Source organism: Nicotiana tabacum, chromosome 22 (genome assembly GCF_000715075.1).
Source record: "Nicotiana tabacum cultivar K326 chromosome 22, ASM71507v2, whole genome shotgun sequence".
In the NCBI taxonomy this organism is placed as follows: domain Eukaryota; kingdom Viridiplantae; phylum Streptophyta; class Magnoliopsida; order Solanales; family Solanaceae; genus Nicotiana; species Nicotiana tabacum.
Genome location: NC_134101.1, coordinates 200,316,907 through 200,335,549, shown reverse-complemented (window position 1 = coordinate 200,335,549; position 18,643 = coordinate 200,316,907). Strand labels below are relative to the sequence as shown.

Below are 18,643 nucleotides of genomic sequence, written 5' to 3'. Positions count from 1 at the left end.
TCACCTTAACCCACAAAGAAGAGCTTATTCGTGTAGCAAGAAGCCAGAAAAGCACAAGATCCATCAACAACTCCTCAAACTTAGACCATGCACTTAACTATTAAAGGCGCAATCACCTTGATAATCAGAATATTCTCAATGCACAATGCAGCTATGAGACAATTGGACTAAAGCTCACATCTACTACAACAAACACGTAATTTATTTTGTTTACTTCATCACATGAGATGAAATCATGCATCTACAAGCATATACTAGCAAATTGCATGGACAATTCAGAGTTTTGAGCACATCTTCTCACAAAGAGGAGTATGGAGAACCCGGACGCAGAAGGCCGTCACAATCTTAAGTGTCCTATATTCAAAATTCTACAAAACTTGATGAGTCCAAACCCTGTCGGAGGGCCTGGCGCACTGGCAACTTGAAGCCAGATCTTACAGTTAGGATCTAATATCATTTCCAGTTGTCAAAACCCGTTACATTGGTGGAAACAAATGGATTTTAACATCAGCCTATAATCAAAGTTAACTCAGCTACCAAGCTAAAGTTGGAATGGAAACCAACATCAGCTGATGATCATCTTGTTCAAAAATTCAGCTTGCTCAGGAAAGTATACCAACAATTCATCTTTCGTCACCCAGACAAAATCATCACACTTCCTAATATTAAATTTATTGGTCGCAATAACTTGGGATTTGAAGAAGAAGCGCTGCCACAATAAATATAAATAAACACATTAGTGGCACCTACACTTTGCAGGCAGAAACTATCAGAGAATTTCTCTGCTTTTTTTTTGGGTAAGAATTTCTGACTGTTCTTTTCTCACTTCTTTGACAAATAAAAATATCCATACCTTAAATGATGTCTTTTCCTTATCTTCAGTGGGTTGTACGGCGATATGTCCCATAGGGGCATTTCCAACAAAATATGTATGTGAAAGATCCCCAATTACAGATTTTAGGGCAGATTCAGCACACTGCAAATGGTTGCAACTTATATTTATTTTTCAAATATTAAAATCCCTAATTTTGACAGGAAATATTGAATAAATACCACTAACCTTTCGCAGGGTCTCTTCGGAATCATAAACTTTTTCTGGAAAATGCCAGACAGGCTTTTCACTAGGAGAGCCATGTGTGGTACCATGAACAAGAAGATAGAGTCTCTTGTCTAGTGCTCGTTGTAATGACCTTATGCATATGAACAAATTTCACAATCAGTAACATGAAACAGTAGCCAGCAGAAGGATATAAATGCTGTGAATATCCATTTACATACTATTCACGTTCAGGAGATGCGACAGAAGGTTGTGCGAGGATTGCAAAGTTATCCCAGGTGAGACCCTTGCAACGCAACATAGGCTTTTGGTGATGGACATTAGTATTATGATAAGGAGGAAGCAGAGGTCAGTACGAGGCCGCCCGAGGATTAGGTGGGGCCGCCTTGACTGAGGATAAAGCTAAGGAGTTGGAAGGAAGGTTGTCGGCAATGGGAGTTTGGAGAAGTAGTGGGGCCGCAAACACTATGTGGTCGACGACGGCGGACTATATAAGGAAGGCGGCGAGAGAGGTGTTAGGGATATCTTGGGGCCGCACCGGTGGCCACAAAGGAGACTGGTGGTGGAATGCAGTTGTCCAAGGTAAAGTGGAAGCGAAGAAGGTGGCTTACCTGCGGTTAGTAGGGAGCACTAGCGAGGAGGAGAAGAGAGCGAACATTGCGACATATAAGGTAGCTAGGAAGGAGGCGAAGATGGCAGTGACGGAGGCTAAGACGACAGCTTTTGCTCATTTGTACGAGGAATTAGGGAACAAAGGCGGGGAGAAGAAGTTACTCCGACTCGCTAAGGTGAGAGAGAGGACGGCTCGGGATTTGGACCAAGTGAGGTGCATAAAAGATGATGACGGCAAAGTTTTGATGGGGGAAAACCAGATTAAGAGGAGATGGCAGACCTACTTCATAAACTTCTAAATGAGGAAGGGGATCAGGATATTGTACTAGGTGAATTGAGGAATACCGACAGCCCCCATGAATTAAGTGATTGTAGGGACATTGAGGTCGATGAGGTCATGGAGGCAATGCGTAAGATGAGAAGGGGCAGAGCTACCGGGCCAGATGAAATTCCGGCTGAACTTTGGAGGTGTGTGGGTAGAGCAGGCTTGGAATGGCTTACTAGGTTGTTTAATGTTATATTCAAGACTAATAGGATGCCTGAAGAGTGGAGGTGAAGTACAATAGTTCCGTTGTATAAGAACAAAGGCGATATCCAGAGCTGTAACAACTATAGGGGTATCAAATTACTAAGTCATACCATGAAAGTCTGGGAGAGAGTGGTAGAAATGAGAGTGCGAAGGACGGTGTCTATTTCAGACAACCAGTTCGGGTTCATGCCGGGGCGATCTACCACAGAAGCTATCCACCTTATTAGGAGGATGGTGGAACAATACAGGGATAAGAAGAAGGATCTCCACATGGTGTTTATCGATCTAGAGAAAGCGTACGACAGGGTTCCTAGGGAGGTCTTATGGAGATGCTTAGAGGCTAAAGGGGTCCCGGTTGCCTACATTAGGGTGATTAAGGACATGTATGATGGAGCTAAGACTCGGGTTAGGACAGCAGGAGGCGACTCCGAGCATTTTCCGGTTGTTACGGGGTTGCACCAAGGGTCTGCGTTCAGCCCTTTCCTATTTGCCTTGGTGATAGATGCCATAACGCATCATATTCAAGGGGAGGTGCCATGGTGCATGTTATTTGCTGATGACATAGTCCTAATTGACGAGACACGACGCGGCGTCAGTGAGAGGCTAGAGGTTTGGAGACATGCCCTTGAGTCAAAAGGTTTCAGGTTGAGCAGGACAAAGACGGACCTCGAGTGCAAATTTGAGGCCGAGCCGACGGAAGCGGGAGTGGAAGTGAGGCTTGATTCTCAAGTCATCCCTAAGAGGGGTAGTTTCAAGTACCTTAGGTCAGTTATTCAGGGGACCGGGGAGATCGACGAGGATGTCACACACCGTATAGGGGTGGGGTGGATGAAGTGGAGGTTAGCGACGGGAGTCCTATGTGACAAGAAAGTGCCACCGTTACTGAAAGGTAAATTTTATAGAGCAGTGGTTAGGCCTGCCATGTTGTATGGGACCGAGTGTTGGCCGGTTAAGAACTCACACATCCAGAAGATGAAAGTTGCAGAGATGAGGATGTTGAGGTGGATGTGCGGGCATACAAGGAGGGATAAGATTAGGAATGAAGATATTCGAGAGAAGGTGGGTGTGGCCCCCATGGAGGACAAGATGCGGGAAGCAAGACTCAGATGGTTCGGGCATATTCAGAGGAGGAACACTGATGCACCGGTGAGGAGGTGTGAGCGACTGGCTGTGGTGGGTATGAGGAGAGGTAGAGAGAGACCTAAGAAGTATTGGGGAGAGGTGATCAGGCAGGACATGGCGCGACTTAGGGTTACTGAGGACATGGCCCTTAACAGGGAATTGTGGAGGTCGAGTATTAAGGTTGTAGGTTAGGGGGGAATTGTGAATATTTCTACAGCGCACTAGGGTGAGACTAGCCAGTTAGGAGTTAGTCTTAGGATGCTACTGATCAGCTACTGATGATGGGCTTTATCTATTGGTTATTAGTATACTTTACATCTTTCTCGTATTTCCTATATTTCTTATATTGCTGTTGTTTTGTTATTTTATGGTATTTTATGTTATGTTATGGAATTTATGTTATTTTATTATGAGTCTATTGATAGTACTTATATAGCGTCTCTTGTTGCTTTCTTGAGCCGAGGGTCTCCTGGAAACAGCCTCTCTGCCCCTCGGGGTAGAGGTAAGGTCTGCGTACATATTACCCTCCCCAGACCCCACTTGTGGGATTATACTGAGTTGTTGTTGTTGTTGTTATTGTATACTATTCACATTCACGCAACTGCAAACATTTTGCATATGCCATATTGGAGCCCAAGGCCCTAAGCTGATTAAACCAAAAAATGAAAGTGAAGCGAGGATTAGAACTTTTTGGCGAAGTTAGACTTAGTGATGAGTTGAAGAACAGAGGCAAGCTTAGTGTGTGGGGGGGAGAGGGGGGAAGGGGGGGTGAAGAAGGCATTCAAGGAGAAAGGAAAAAGATAAAGGACAATGGCTCTCCATTCTAAAATTAAAATATTAATGTTCCATTAGACAAGTCCGAAGTAACTATTACATCAATTACTTAAAATAAAAAAACTAAGGCACGTCAACGTCAAGAATTTATTGGCAAACAATTTAGAAGTCAATAATTGCCTACTGTCACGAAATGTCGAGTCTGCATAAGTAAATCAACACTTGAATATAAAATTTTAAAAAAAAAATCTAGTATAATGTTCTTATTTTAAATTTCGTCTAATGTTTCACATAAAGTTAGAAATCCAAGATTGGTTACCTTCGATCATTAGTTTTATTAGCTTCAGTGATTCGAGGAGCTGGCTTATAATCAATTTGGTAATCACCTTTTCCCCTGCATATGAATATAGATATCACTCGCAGTTGACCACGTGGCATTTGATAGTAGACAGAAAGGCCAATGATCAAAAACTAGACAAAAGGTTGTGATTAGCACACACGCCCATGATATTTCAAAAAGAACCATGTACAATAATTAATGACTAACCAGAAACAGTGCATGAAAGGAAAAGGCAGTAATACTACACTAGTCAAGGAGTATAAATCAGATAGGTCATAATGCTCTTATGTATAAAAGAGGGGCAATGTTTGTCGTCCAAGATGTTCAATGTTTGCATGAAGAGAACTCAATTCCTTAGAACCGGAAAAGTTAAGAAATATTTTAATGAAATTAGGCCATTTCTACAGCACCACATATTTTTTTAAGTAACAGCATCATTAAATGCTAGCTTAAAGCATGCTCAAGCCCTGAAGCTTGATGAAGTCCAGGTTATGCGCTTCGCCTCGCTTAGTTGGCGCTTTAAGTGTCATCATCACAGTTGACTATGTCTTTAAGAATACAAAACTAGACAATAAATATAGTTGTCAAAGTGATACATTGGTCGTTAAGAAACCGCTATTTGTATTTGTAGCTACATTTTCTTGCATTACATTTCTATTTTTTTTCTCATTGGGGTTTTCTTCGCTAAAGCTCACGCTTTACTTTTTTGCTTTGCGCTTAAAGCCCCAATGTTGTGTGATGGGGAGATAGACGAGGAAGTCACGCACCGTATAGGAGTGGGGTGAATGAAATGGAGGTTAGCATCTGGAGTCCTGTGTGACAAGAAAGTGCCACCGAAACTCAAAGGCAAGTTCTTTAGAGCGGTGGTTAGACCGGCCATGTTGTATGGGACTGAGTGGTGGGCAGCCAAGAATTCTCATACCCAGAAGATGAAAGTGACAAAAATAAGGATGTTGAGATGGATGTGCGGGCAAACTAGGCTGGATAAGATTAGGAATGTAGATACTCGGGAGAAGGTGTGCATGGCTCCCATGGACGACAAGATGAGGGAAGCGAGACTTAAATAGTTCGGGCACATGCGGAGGAGAAGCATAGATGCTCCGGTTAGGAGGTGTGAGCAGCTAGCATTGGCAGGTACGAGCAGAGGTAGAGGACGACCTAAGAAGTATTGGGGTGAGGTGATCAGGCAGGACATGGCGCGACTATAGATTTCCGAAGACATGGCTCCGGATATGAAGGGGTGGAGGTCGAGCATTAGGGTTGTAGGTTAGGAGGGAGTTGAGCGTTTTTTTTTTCTGTCCCGGGGGCGGGGCTGGCCTGTTGATGTTTCGCTGTGGGTTGTTAGTGGTTTATGTGGTTTCCGCACTATTTCCTATGGTAGTATTGTTGTTTATAGTTATTGCTTTTACATCTATTTTTCTATTTCTTATGATGTTGTTACTATTTTTTATCTTCTATTGTTGTTACTGATCTATTGTCTTTTGTCTATTGTTTATTTTTCTTGTTCTCGAGCTGAGGGTCTTTCGAAAATAGCCTCTCCATCCCCCGAGGTAGGGGTAATGGTCTGTGTACACTACCCTCCCCAGACCCCACTTGTAGGATTTTACTGGGTTGTTGTTGTTGTTGTTGTTGTTGTTGTTGTTAATGTTCAGAAAATTCCTTCAAAATTTGTGTTGATAATTTTCTCTCTCTTCGACTAACGACCATCTCCCTCTCTCTCCGACAAACGCCCTCCACAAGCAAGTCGGTGCCGGCCTCTTTGAGCAGCGGCCCAGGTAGTTCATTTTCCCTATCTCTTATACTCTCTCTTTCGATCTACTCCTCCACTGAGGATTTGCTGAACTCATGTTCGGTGATTGTTCCGTCTTTTGATTTTTTATCTAACAATTTGCCAAACTCTTTTCTCTCGCCATTTTCTTCTCAAGTTTTCCCTCTTTAGAAGCTCTTCCTTAATCTCTCTAATTTCATATAATCGATTCACTTGGGTCTCCATTCCTCTTTATTCTAAGATTCGATCAACCCCAGCAAGTAAATTCCAGCGGCTCTCGTTGACATTTCCGCAAACACCTACGTAACATCCATTTTACAGCATCAAGACAATACAATAGGCCCTTCCCACGGAGAATCACTTTCCTTCGTTGTTCTTCTTAGAGAAAATTCAAGCAATCACCACTTCACACGTAGAAAATCTTTCACAGCAACGTACGCCTTTTTCACTATTGGCCATCCTTCAATCTCTCAGTCAAATTCTCTTCTCCAATTACGCCTAAATATCGACTGACGTACTCACAAACATCGCCTAGACAATTTCTTGCATTAGTTACTCCATTTCATATAGTGTACATTTTATATTGTTGGGGCTATACCAGTGGTAGCGGTGATAGCTCCTTCTAGTTTTTGGGTCGTGGTATTTTCTGTGTTTTCAGGAATTCTCGGAGTATTGGAGACAAGTTGGGCGCACGAGCACTGGCAAAGGAGAGCAACCTGGGCGAGTGTCAGCAAGGGCGGTAGGAAGTGGTGCGTGAGCGTACAACTACATCGAGCACAGCAAATCAGCCACAGGTTTTGTTATCGGGAGTTGGTACCTCCTGTTTTACTATTTCCCTTTTGGTGTTAGCTAAATTACTGTTACTTTACTTCGCAATAGTTAAACCTTTCAACTAGGATACTAGTTACCACGTGTTTCCTTCTAGTTTGATTTGTGTACGTTGTGCACTAGCGAGTCTTCTCTAGATTGTTGTAGGTGTAGTGGCTGCAGTCTGGGATGATATAGAATAAGGGCATGTCCTCGGGTGGGGCAGAGTGTGGGGCTGGGTTCAGGGGGTGGGTCGGGTAGCAGGGGAGGTAGAGGGGGCAAGGGAGCCTATAGGTTGAGAATCAGGTCATGGAACATAGGTTCACTAACGAGTAAATCCATAGAGTTGGCGAAAATCCTGCAGAAGAGGAAGATTAATATAGCGTGTATTCAGGAGACTAGGTGGGTCGGATCGAGGGCGAAAAACGTGGATGGGTATAAGTTGTGTTACTCTGGTGTCCAGAGGGGTAAGAATGGAGTGGGTATCCTGGTAGATAGCCATCTTAGAGAGTCCGTGGTAGAGGTCAGGCGGGTGAATGATAGACTAATGACTATTAAGTTGGTGGTGGGTGAGGGTATTTTAAATGTCGTTAGCGCGTACGCACCGCAAGCAGGCTTGGATGAGGATATTAAAAGGCGCTTTTGGGAGGGGTTGGATGAGATTGTTCGTAGTATACCGCCTTCTGAGAGGTTATTCATAGGAGGAGATTTCAATGGTCATATTGGGTCATCTGCAGGTGGGTACACTGAGGTGCATGGCGGATTTGGTTTCGGAGAGCGGAACGGAGGGGGCATTGCGCTGTTGGACTTTGCCAAGGCTTTCGATCTAGTCATTGCAAACTCGAGTTTTACGAAGCGGGATGAACATTTGGTTACTTACCAAAGTTCGGTGGCAAAGACTCAGATTGACTATCTTCTCCTCAAGAGATGTGACAGAAGGTTGTGCGAGGACTGCAAGGTTATCCCAGGTAAGACCCTCTCGACGCAGCATAGGCTTTTGGTGATGGACATTTGTATTAGGATAAGGAGGAAGAAGAGGTCAGTACAAGGACGCCCCAGGATTAGGTGGGGCGCCTTAACTAAGGATAAAGCTAAGGAGTTGGAAGGAAGGTTATCGGCAATGGGAGCTTGGAGAAGTAGTGGGGACGCAAACACAATGTGGTCGACGACGGCGGACTGTATAAGAAAGGCGGCGAGAGAGGTGTTAGGGATATCTACGGGCCACAATGGTGGCCACAAAGGAGATTGGTGGTGGAATGCAGTTGTCCAAGGTAAAGTGGAAGCAAAGAAGGCGGCTTACCTGCGGTTAGTAGGGAGCACTGACGAGGAGGAGAAGAGAGAGAACAGTCAAAGGTATAAGGTAGCTAGGAAGGAGGCGAAGATGGCAGTGACGGAGGCTAAGACGACAGCTTTTGCTCGTCTATATGAGGAACTAAGGAACAAAGGTGGGGAGAAGAAGTTATTCCGACTCGATAAGGCGAGAGAGAGGACAACTCAGGATCTGGACCAAGTAAGGTGCATAAAAGATGATGACGGCAAAGTTTTAATGGGAGATGACCAGATTAAGAGGAGGTGGCAGACCTACTTTCATAAACTTCTAAGTGAAGAAGGAGATCAGGATATTATACTTGGGGAATCGAGGAATGCCGACAGTCACCATGAATTAAGTAATTGTAGGGACATTGAGATCGATGAAGTCATGGAGGCAATGCGTAAGATGAGAAAGGGCAGAGCTACCGGGCCAGACGAAATTCCGGTTGAATTGTGGAGGTGTGTGGGTAGAGCAGGCTTGGAATGGCTTACTGCATTGTTTAATGTTATATTCAAGACTAATAGGATGTCTGAGGAGTGGAGGTGGAGTACAATGGTCCCGTTGTATAAGAAAAAAGGTGATGTCCAGAGCTGTAACAACTATAGGGGTATCAAATTACTAAGTCATACCATGAAAGTTTGGGAGAGAGTGGTAGAAATGAGAGTGCGAAGGACGGTGTCTATTTCAGACAACCAGTTCGGGTTCATGCCGGGACGATCTACCACAGAAGCTATCCACCTTATTAGGAGGATGGTGGAACAGTACAGAGATAGGAAGAAGGATCTCCACATGATGTTTATTGATCTGGAGAAAGCGTACGATAAGGTTCTTAGGGAGGTCTTATGGAGCTGCTTAGAGGATAAAGGGGTCCCGATTGACTATATTAGGGTGATTAAAGACATGTATGATGGAGCTAAGACTCGGGTTAGGACAGTAGGAGGCGACTCTGAACACTTTCCAGTTATTACGGGGTTGCACCAAGGGTCTGCACTCAGCCCATTCCTATTTGCCCTGGTGATGGATGCACTGACTCATCATATTCAAGGGGAGGTGCCATGGTGCATGCTATTTGCTGATGACATTATTCTAATTGACGAGACAAGAGGCGGCGTCAACGAGAGGCTAGAGATTTGGAGACATGCTCTTGAGTCTAAAGGTTTCAAGTTGAGCAGGACGAAGACAGAATACCTCGAGTGCAAATTTGGAGTTGAGCCGACGGAAGCGGGAGTTGAAGTGAGGCTTGAGTCTCAAGTCATTCCCAAGAGAGGTAGTTTCAAGTACCTTGGATCGGTTATTCAGGGGATCAGGGAGATTGACGAGGATGTCACACACCGTATAGGGGTGGGGTGGATGAAGTGGAAGTTAGCGTCGGGAGTCTTGTGTGACAAGAAAGTGCCACCGTTACTAAAAGGTAAGTTTTATAGGGCAGTGGTTAGGCCTGCCATGTTATATGGAACTGAATGTTGGCCGGTAAAGAACTCACACATCCAGAAGATGAAAGTAGCAGAGATGAGGATGTCGAGGTGGATGTGCGGGCATACAAGGATGGATAAGATTAGGAATGAAGATATTCGAGAGAAGGTGGGTGTGGCCCCCATGGAGGACAAGATGCGGGAAGTAAGACTCAGATGGTTCGGGCACATTCAGAGGAGGAGCACTGATGCACCGGTGAGGAGGTGTGAGCGACTGGCTATAGTGGGCACGCGGAGAGGTAGAGGACGACCTAAGAAGTATTGGGGAGAGGTGATCAGACAGGACATGGCGCGACTTAGGATTACTGAGGACATGGCCCTTGACAGGGAATTATGGAGGTCGAGCATTAAGGTTGTAGGTTAGGGGAGAGTTGGGAATATTTCTACAGCACAATAGAGTGAGACTAGCCAGTTAGGAGTTAGACTAAGAATGTCATTGGTCGTCTATTGATGCAGGGCTTTACCTTCTAGTTTTACTATACCAGCCATCTATTTCGTATTTCGTATTCTGTATTTCATATCTCTTATATATTGTTGTTATTTATTATGCATTTGTATGGTACTAATATATCGGCTCCTGTTGCTTTTTTGAGCCGAGGGTCTCCTGGAAACAGCCTCTCTACCCTTCGAGGTAGGGGTAAGGTCTGCGTACATATTACCCTCCCCAGACTTCACTTGTGGGATTATACTGGGTCGTTGTTGTTGTTGTTGTTGTTGTTGTTGCTTAAAGCCCCAGTGCACTTTAGCGCTTTTTGCACTTTTCGCTTTTGAGTTCTGACTACTCTATTAAATAAAGAAGTAAAACTATACAAATTGTAAAATGCCAAGCCGCAAGCGCTAAGATAGTGCTCGGTACAAAAGGGTATTCTTCTTGATGGATGGAACTGACAAAATATATCACGGTATCCTTCTTATGTAGTTTATCTTATTTAATTGATAACAAAAGGCCACTCAGTGGCATCTACTACAAAATCTTTTGGGCCTCATACTATTGAAGAATGCCAACAGTTTCCACAGGTTAATCGGAAATCTCATTCACTCACAAATGAGGCTACCAGAAATTCTGAATGGCTCAGAAGCAGCAAAGATAGGATTAAAATGGCTGTAAGAGCTAAAAAGGATTAAAATGGCTGTAAGAGCTAAACCCTTGATCTTCACGGGATACACAGATTCAGTTAATTCAGGGTCATAAGAAATAGAGTAAAACAAAATAAATAAATGCAGGGAGGCTAAACTGAGGCCTAATCGTGATCCCTTTACAATTTTCTTTTGGCTTTAGATCATGGATATTGAAATCAAGCAGATAAGTTCTTTAGTTGTGTCTTTCCTTGAATTGATGCATTTATCATACTCAATCCAGCAAGTTCCCATTTGTTGCATATCCACTAATTCAAACAAATACCCAAAAAAGAAGAAAGGATCAGCAGCACCTAAAAGAAACAATAATGAGCAAACCTCGCTCATCGATTTATTGGATCTTCACAAGTATCTAGCACGCTATTGGATTTAGCTGTGAGCTATATTGATTCTCGATCAGACTACCACTTAAGATAGGGTGTATGTCCATTATTATAGAAGAAAATACTTGAAAGATGGGAAAAGAACTGACAATATGGAAGAGGTATATCTACAAAAGGGGAAAACCCACTCCTGTAATAAGCATGCATAGCAGTATTAATGCATACTGGTGTCTACTTTATTATCTTTCAAATCATTTGGCCGCTATCGCACCCAAGGGTGTGGCCTGGCAGTCAATGAAGTAGGTACAAACCATAGAGACCAAAATTCAAATCTCCGTAGAGACAAAAAATAGTCGGTGATTTCATCCCGTCTGCTTTAGTTTTGGTGAGCAAAGTTACCCGGTACCTATACTAGTGCAAGTACCCTGTGGAATGGTCGAGGTACAAGCAAACTGGACCGGACACCACCGTTATACATTATTTGGCCAATGTCATGGAAGAAGCAATTGGAAAAGACCAGACATTCATTCATATAGGGCGGGTAATCCAGCTTAAGTATCACCTTGTAAATTACTAGAGATATCAATGCAAATGGGATGTTTAGGTAATAGGATTTGCTTACTCCAGAATCAAATTTATTTTAGAAATGCTTCTGGAGATTCCCGCAAGATCATTATACACGTTGGACATTATGATATCTGATAAATGGATCTTAGGCCTAACGCAATCCCGAAAGCAGCTCATGAAGTTAGGATTGCCCAAGTCCATACAAGGAGACCACCCATCCCCTTCATTTGTCGATGTGGGACTCAACACCTCCTATCACGCCCCGGACTGGACATCTAGAGCATGGACAATTATGGGAGCCGAACATCGGAAAATTAGGATGGGTCCTGCCCTGATACCATGATAAATGGACCTTAGGCCTAACTCAACCCCAAAAGCTAGCTCATGAAATGAGGATTGCCAAGTCCATACAAGGAGACCACTCATCCCCTTCATTGTCGATGTGGGACTCAACAACATCATCAAAGGCAGCATATTGAACCAGTGCAAGGAAACAATAGTAGATAATAAGATTTATGAATATTTTAGGGGTCGCGAACCAAATAATTTAAAGGCATCATAAAGGTTCTATAACCATCCAGAAAATCAGTGGTCAGTGAATTATTACGGTCCCTAACTCCTCATGCTTTGATGAGCTACATCTGCCACGAAATGAATCATCACACATTTGAAGGAAGAGAGAACCGAACCAGCACCTAGCACCTAAGAGTACTATGCCCTATAATCTTTTTCTGGAGTAAACATGATGCTTCAACATGTATAAATGTATGAACAATTTGTGACAAATTGTTCTTTTTTTTTACTCATATGCTTCTTGAACACAAGGAATTCCCAAAACATTTATTAACGAAGCTTCAAACACAGGAAAATTCATAAGGCAAGAATGCCAAATTTTTGTTCTTTATCTTTGCCAATACAGGATGCAACAATTATTCATGTCTTCCTGCAGAGTAAGGTACAGCCGACAACCTAAGGTCCTAATTAGGCTTAGGATGCTTGACAGCATTGTGTGGATTAACTATGGAAAAGTCCAAAAATTGGGAAGAAAGGAAGGATTGGTATTGCAGGACGAATCAGAAATTGAGAAAACTAGTTTCAGCAGTAAATTTCAGACTTGAAAAAGCCAGATAATCAAGAAAAAAACATTAGTAAAATATGGAAAACCTCGAAAGCTCTCGAAGGCCCTCAAGCAGTCTCACGTAGAAGCTTGGTACCATTTGTTGGTATAATATTCACCTATGAGAAAATCTACATACGAACATACATAATCTACAAGAAAAAAATAAAATGACAATGTGTAATTCAATCAATGCAACAAAAACTATACCTGGTATCAGACTTCTTCAGAAAACTTTCTGGATACTCCCGCTGATACTGCTGCCTCCAACGCAACTCGATCCCAGTTAATAATAATAATAATAATAATAATAATAATAATAATAATAATAATAATAATAATAATAATAATAATAATAATAATAATAATAATACTGCAATAATATTTGTTAGCGGGTTTTAATAATGTATCTATATGTCATTCACCAACTCTTTGACAGGAAACTTTGCTCTTTTTTGCCTTCTCATTTTCACATGTTGCTGACATCTTCATTACCAACCAAATCTATGACCTCATTATTCTCAACTTTATTATTAGATTATCTTTTACCATTAGAGGGCTCTAAAAATTTGAATATCTTTCCCAATTCCCACACTCTATTCTCTCTTGAGTGTACTTCATCACACTTACAAATCAAAAGAATGAAACAGCATGAAGGCCATATTTTCACTTTCGGTTAGCACTATAACCATTATACAAGATTCATGTAGTTCACCTGACTTGTTTATAATTGAGGACCTAATTGTCGTTATTGTTATTAGCACTACATATGCGAAGCACATATACTTAACTCCCCCAAGTCCCAAATTAACCATTATATTTTCTACTTCAGGTTGTCACAAAATTATTCGGAAAATGAAAAGAAATTCTACATTAATCTTTATTTTGGTCATTCTATTTATCAAAAACAGTAAATTTACCAACTTGAAAGACTTAGGCTTCATTTGTTTTTTTTAAGATTAAGACGTCTGAATCTGAATACACATCTGAATATCAAGATGTGCATTAAGATTAAGACATCTGAATCTGAATACACATCTGAATATATTAAGATGTATATTAAGATCTGAATACTAAATAATTAAGACTGTTTGATTTTTAACATCCGAATGTATAAAATTTATCTTTATTTGAAAATTAATAAATATAAAATTCAAATGAAATACTAACTAATCTAATGTTCTATCGATAAATATTTAGTTTTTAAAAATATGATAATCGTTAGTGGTGATGGCTAACGGGTAAATGCCGAGTAGAGACGCTGGTTGGTGGTAGTTTTGGTTGATGATGGTGGTTCATGCTAGTAGCTAGTAGTGATTGGTAGTGGTGGCGATTATGATTGAGGATGGTGGTGGTGGGTGGTGATAGTTAATACTGGCGGGTGGTGGTAGTAGTTGTGACTAAGGAAGGTGGTAGGTGGGTGGAGGTAGGTTATAATGATGGACAGTGCTGGTTGTGGTTGTTGATGGTGATGGGGTGGCCAGCTGTGGTAGTTGAGGTGGATGAGTGTTGATTGTGGGTGAGAATGATGGTGGTCGGAGTGGTGGGGATAGTGAGTGGTGATGGTCGATAATAGTGGCAACTATGATTGAGGATGATGGTGGTGTGGTGGTGTTGGAGGTGGTGGTGGCATGGTGGTAGTTGATAATGGTAGGCGGTGGCGGCAGTTAATAATGAATATGTGATAGCATCTTAATGAAATTAAGTCTCTGTTATAGATCTTAATCATACAGACCTATTCAAACTCATTAAGTGATTGTAAAGTAAAAAAACAAACACACTTAATGATTAAGATCTAAATAATAAAGATTCAGACTTTAAAAACAAACGCACTTAATGTCTGAGATCTGAATGATTAAGATTCAGACCTCCATTAAGTGCAAACAAATGAGGCCTTACTTTTTTCAGCATGACATGATTTATAGCGTGTTTGGATGGTTGTTATGTATTGTTTCATAATATATCATATAGTATCATACTATATTGTTTTGATGTATACAATGTTTATAGTTTGTATTGTTTGTCGTCGTTTCATGATGTCATACACCAACAATACAAAGAATAAACTAACAATATTATAAAGAAAAAGTAAGTTACGAGGTAATATTGTTATATAAAAAAGTAGGGTAAAGAATAAAATAGGATTTTTTTAATAATAAAAAAGAGCAAATAAGAGAAAACATAAGGAAACGGTGCGGCCACACCAAATCAGTGATACGATATAATAAAATTTAAATAACAATCAAAACAAATATTATATTTAAAGTAACAATAAGATACAATACAACATGTAACAATCATCCAAACAAGCTGTTAGAATCCATTGTTTGTTGCTCTCAAAATAAATCATCATTCAGAAGGGAAAAATCTGAACTCTTGTAGACAATGAATATAAAACATTTCGAGAGAAAAAAACACACACACGCAGGGGAAAGGAAAGCTCACGAGAATTCTTGAAAAGCATATACAGTTGGATCGATTTTGGGCACAACAACTGGTAATCTCTCGAAAAGCACGGACGCCACAATCTTATCGTTGTTCAATGAAGAAAACCATCGTTTACCTATCACCGATCGACCCGCAGACGTACAACACCTATGCATTTTCACAACCCTAAATCGCAAATTTCACAGCTCTTCAGAATGTTATCAGGTAAATACAGTAATTAAAGTCTTCTCTGTGACTGTGTGTAAGCTCAGTAAAAGTGAATTAGGAAATGTCCAACTAGGTTTTCCTTTAGAAAGAAGGTGAGGTGAAACGAGGAGAGAATGATGAGGGGTGTAATTTTGCCCTTCAACCGTGTTTGATTCGACTGAAAACAGGAAGAGTGAGGAGCTGATACAGCGGAAAATATGTTCAGCGGAAACAGCGGAAACTGTTTGGCGAAGCTTCAAAAACAAGGTTATTTAGAGAAGCTCTCAAAGGTGGTTTTTTTAAAATTACTTTTGGTAAATAATAATTTATGTTTGGCTAATTAATTTAAAAAATATTTTTAAATAGTAATTAGTGTTTGCCAAGCTTTTAAAATGTACTTCAAATATATTTTTCTCAAAATTACTTTTTAAAAAAGTACTTCTGGGAAGAAGCTATTTTTTTCTACTTCTCCTCAAAAATACTTTTTTTTCCTTCCAAAAGTTTGGCCAAACACTTTAACTTTAAAAAAAAAAGTGCTTTTAAATTTGGACAAGCTTGGTCAAACATGCTATAAACAACAATATAGCATGTGTATTCCCATAAGTGGGGTTTGGGAGCATAATATGTACACACCTTACTCTTACCTTATAAAGGTAGAGAGACTATTTCTAGAATACACTTGGCTCAATAAAACAAACTCACAACAGTTATGATAAAGAACTGCGGAAAGCAAAAATGTAACAACGGTTAGAAAAAATAAAAAAATCGAAGCAAAGGGAATATCAGGTAATAATATCGATCTAAAAATAGGGAACACGGGAATAACACTAGTACTACAGTTATGAAAGTAAGTGTAGGTTTGGGAAAGAGATAGGCTCGACTACTTACTAACCTACTACCCTAATTTTCGATCTCCACACCCTCCTATCAAGGGGTTATATCCTCGATAAGCTGAAGATGTGCTATGTCCTGCCTAATCACCTCTACCCAATAATTTTTTCGCCTACCTCTACCTCTTCTTAGACCCGCCATAACTAACATATCACACCTGCTCACTGAGATATCTCTGCATCTCATCTTCACGTGCTCGAACCATTTCAGCCTCACTTTCCGTGTCTTGTCCACCACACATATCACTCTCACCTTATCCCGAATATCTTCATTCCTAATCCTATCCTTCCTAGTATGCCCACACATCCATCTCATCATTCACATTTTCGCAAATTATAGACCAAAGCTACTTAAAACTTTCTCTCTTGGGTATGACTGGTACGTCCAGCCTCACTTCAATGTCAGCCTCTCAAGTCACGTCACTAAACTTGCACTTCAAACATCCTGTTTGAGTCATGCTCAACTCATAACTTTTAGACTCCAGGGTCTGCCTCCAGACCTGCCGTTAACACCACATCTCCTCTCGTCAATAAGTACTATGTCATCTAGGGCTGTTCATTCGGATCGGATATCCGGAATCCGAACCAATCCATTCAATTTCGGATTTCAATTTTCGGATTGGATCGGATTTCGGATTGTGTTTATTAAAATTTCGGATATCGAATTCGGATTGGTATATTTTAATCCGATCTGAAATCCGAAATTATTAGGGCATGTATAAATACTACACTTTAATTTCGGATAGTCAGTACTTTATTTACATCAACCTCCAAGTTATTACATTTACAATTGCTAGCCATGGTACTCTCATAATTGCATAAAAATGAATTTTTTCTAATGTATTGCCTCTTTTACAAAAGAAATATATATATTAGTTTAACTTTGAGGCATAATAATACGATCCGAAATCCGATCTCATCCAAACTTTAAAATCCGATCCAATTCGATATAATCGGATCGGATTCGGATTGCATTTTCTAGAATCCGAAATCTGAAATTCGAATCTGAAATGTACTAAATCTGATCCGATCTGATCCGTGCACAACCCTAATGTCATCTGCAAATAACATGCACCAAGATGCCTCCCCTTGAATTATGTCGAGTCAACTCATCCATCACTAAGCAAATAAGAACGGGCCAAGCGTTGATCCCTCATGTAACCCTATCTCCGCTAGAAAGTATCCTGAGTCCCCTCCCATTGTTCTTATCCGGTTTTTGGCTCCATCGTACATATTTTTAATTGTCTTGGTATATGCGATAGGTATACCTCTAACTCCATTAGAACTTTGTCGTATGTGTTTTCTATATCGATGAACACGATATATAAGTCATTCTTCCTTTCCCTATACTTTTCCATCAATCTCCTAACAAGATAACTAAAAAATAAAGTGTAGGAGCTGCTTTGCTCTTTCTCTCATTAGCTACTCCCTAACTTTTATTTTATTTTTTTCAAAACGCATCTTAAAGAAAAAACCGATTATACAAAATGACTCGAAAAAAATAATTAGAATTCCATTGTTTTTATGCCTAAAAATTACTTTAAATCTCTTAATTATGGTTTAGTGATGTGTTTCATTTTAATGTGTAACTCTTACAATTAAATTGTTTGAATTGGTACAAACACCAACTACAAATAAGTAATTACATTTAAACTATTCATAAGAGTAAATATTTTTTAAGCTATCCATGTAGGTTATTTGTCTTATTGTTCAAGTGCCTACTTTCATTTACTATGGACTTATGATTATCTTTGGGATAAGTTGACAGTGCAAAATTTATTTTATACCTCCCAAGTTTCGAATGATTATAACGAGTCTCCTTAATTGATTATACAATAAATCAATATATATATATATATTAAAGGAATAAAGTTACCAAATATAATTAGCATTGTGGTTAAGCCAAGTGGCAAGCTAATAAATGTTAATAATGTATGGTAACTTTATTCTATATTTGATTATGTTAGTCAAATACAAATATATATATATATAATTGAATTTGAATTAAAATAAAAATAAAAAGAAATTTGTCTTTTGTTATCATGTTATCATGCTTAATTCAGTTAATGATCATATGCAATCATGTTAAGAACTTTTGTTAATTTTTTATAATTATTTAAATATTACTAATAAATACTAATAATGTATGGTAACTTTATTCTATATTTGTTTATGTTAGTCA

General features: G+C 40.2%; 1 protein-coding gene across 1 annotated transcript; it reads right to left on the bottom strand.

Moving 5' to 3' along the window:
* Window positions 1–74: 74 nt before the first annotated feature.
* On the bottom strand, window positions 75–16,703 carry LOC107813713 (uncharacterized). Its single transcript, XM_075243345.1, has 6 exons — window positions 16,620–16,703; window positions 13,148–13,212; window positions 4,414–4,488; window positions 1,061–1,190; window positions 854–976; window positions 75–709 (listed from the first exon to the last, which is right to left on the bottom strand). Exons 1-6 carry the CDS (start codon window positions 16,701–16,703, stop codon window positions 566–568), a joined length of 621 nt encoding a protein of 206 aa, XP_075099446.1. The 3' UTR covers window positions 75–565.
* Window positions 16,704–18,643: the final 1,940 nt, after the last annotated feature.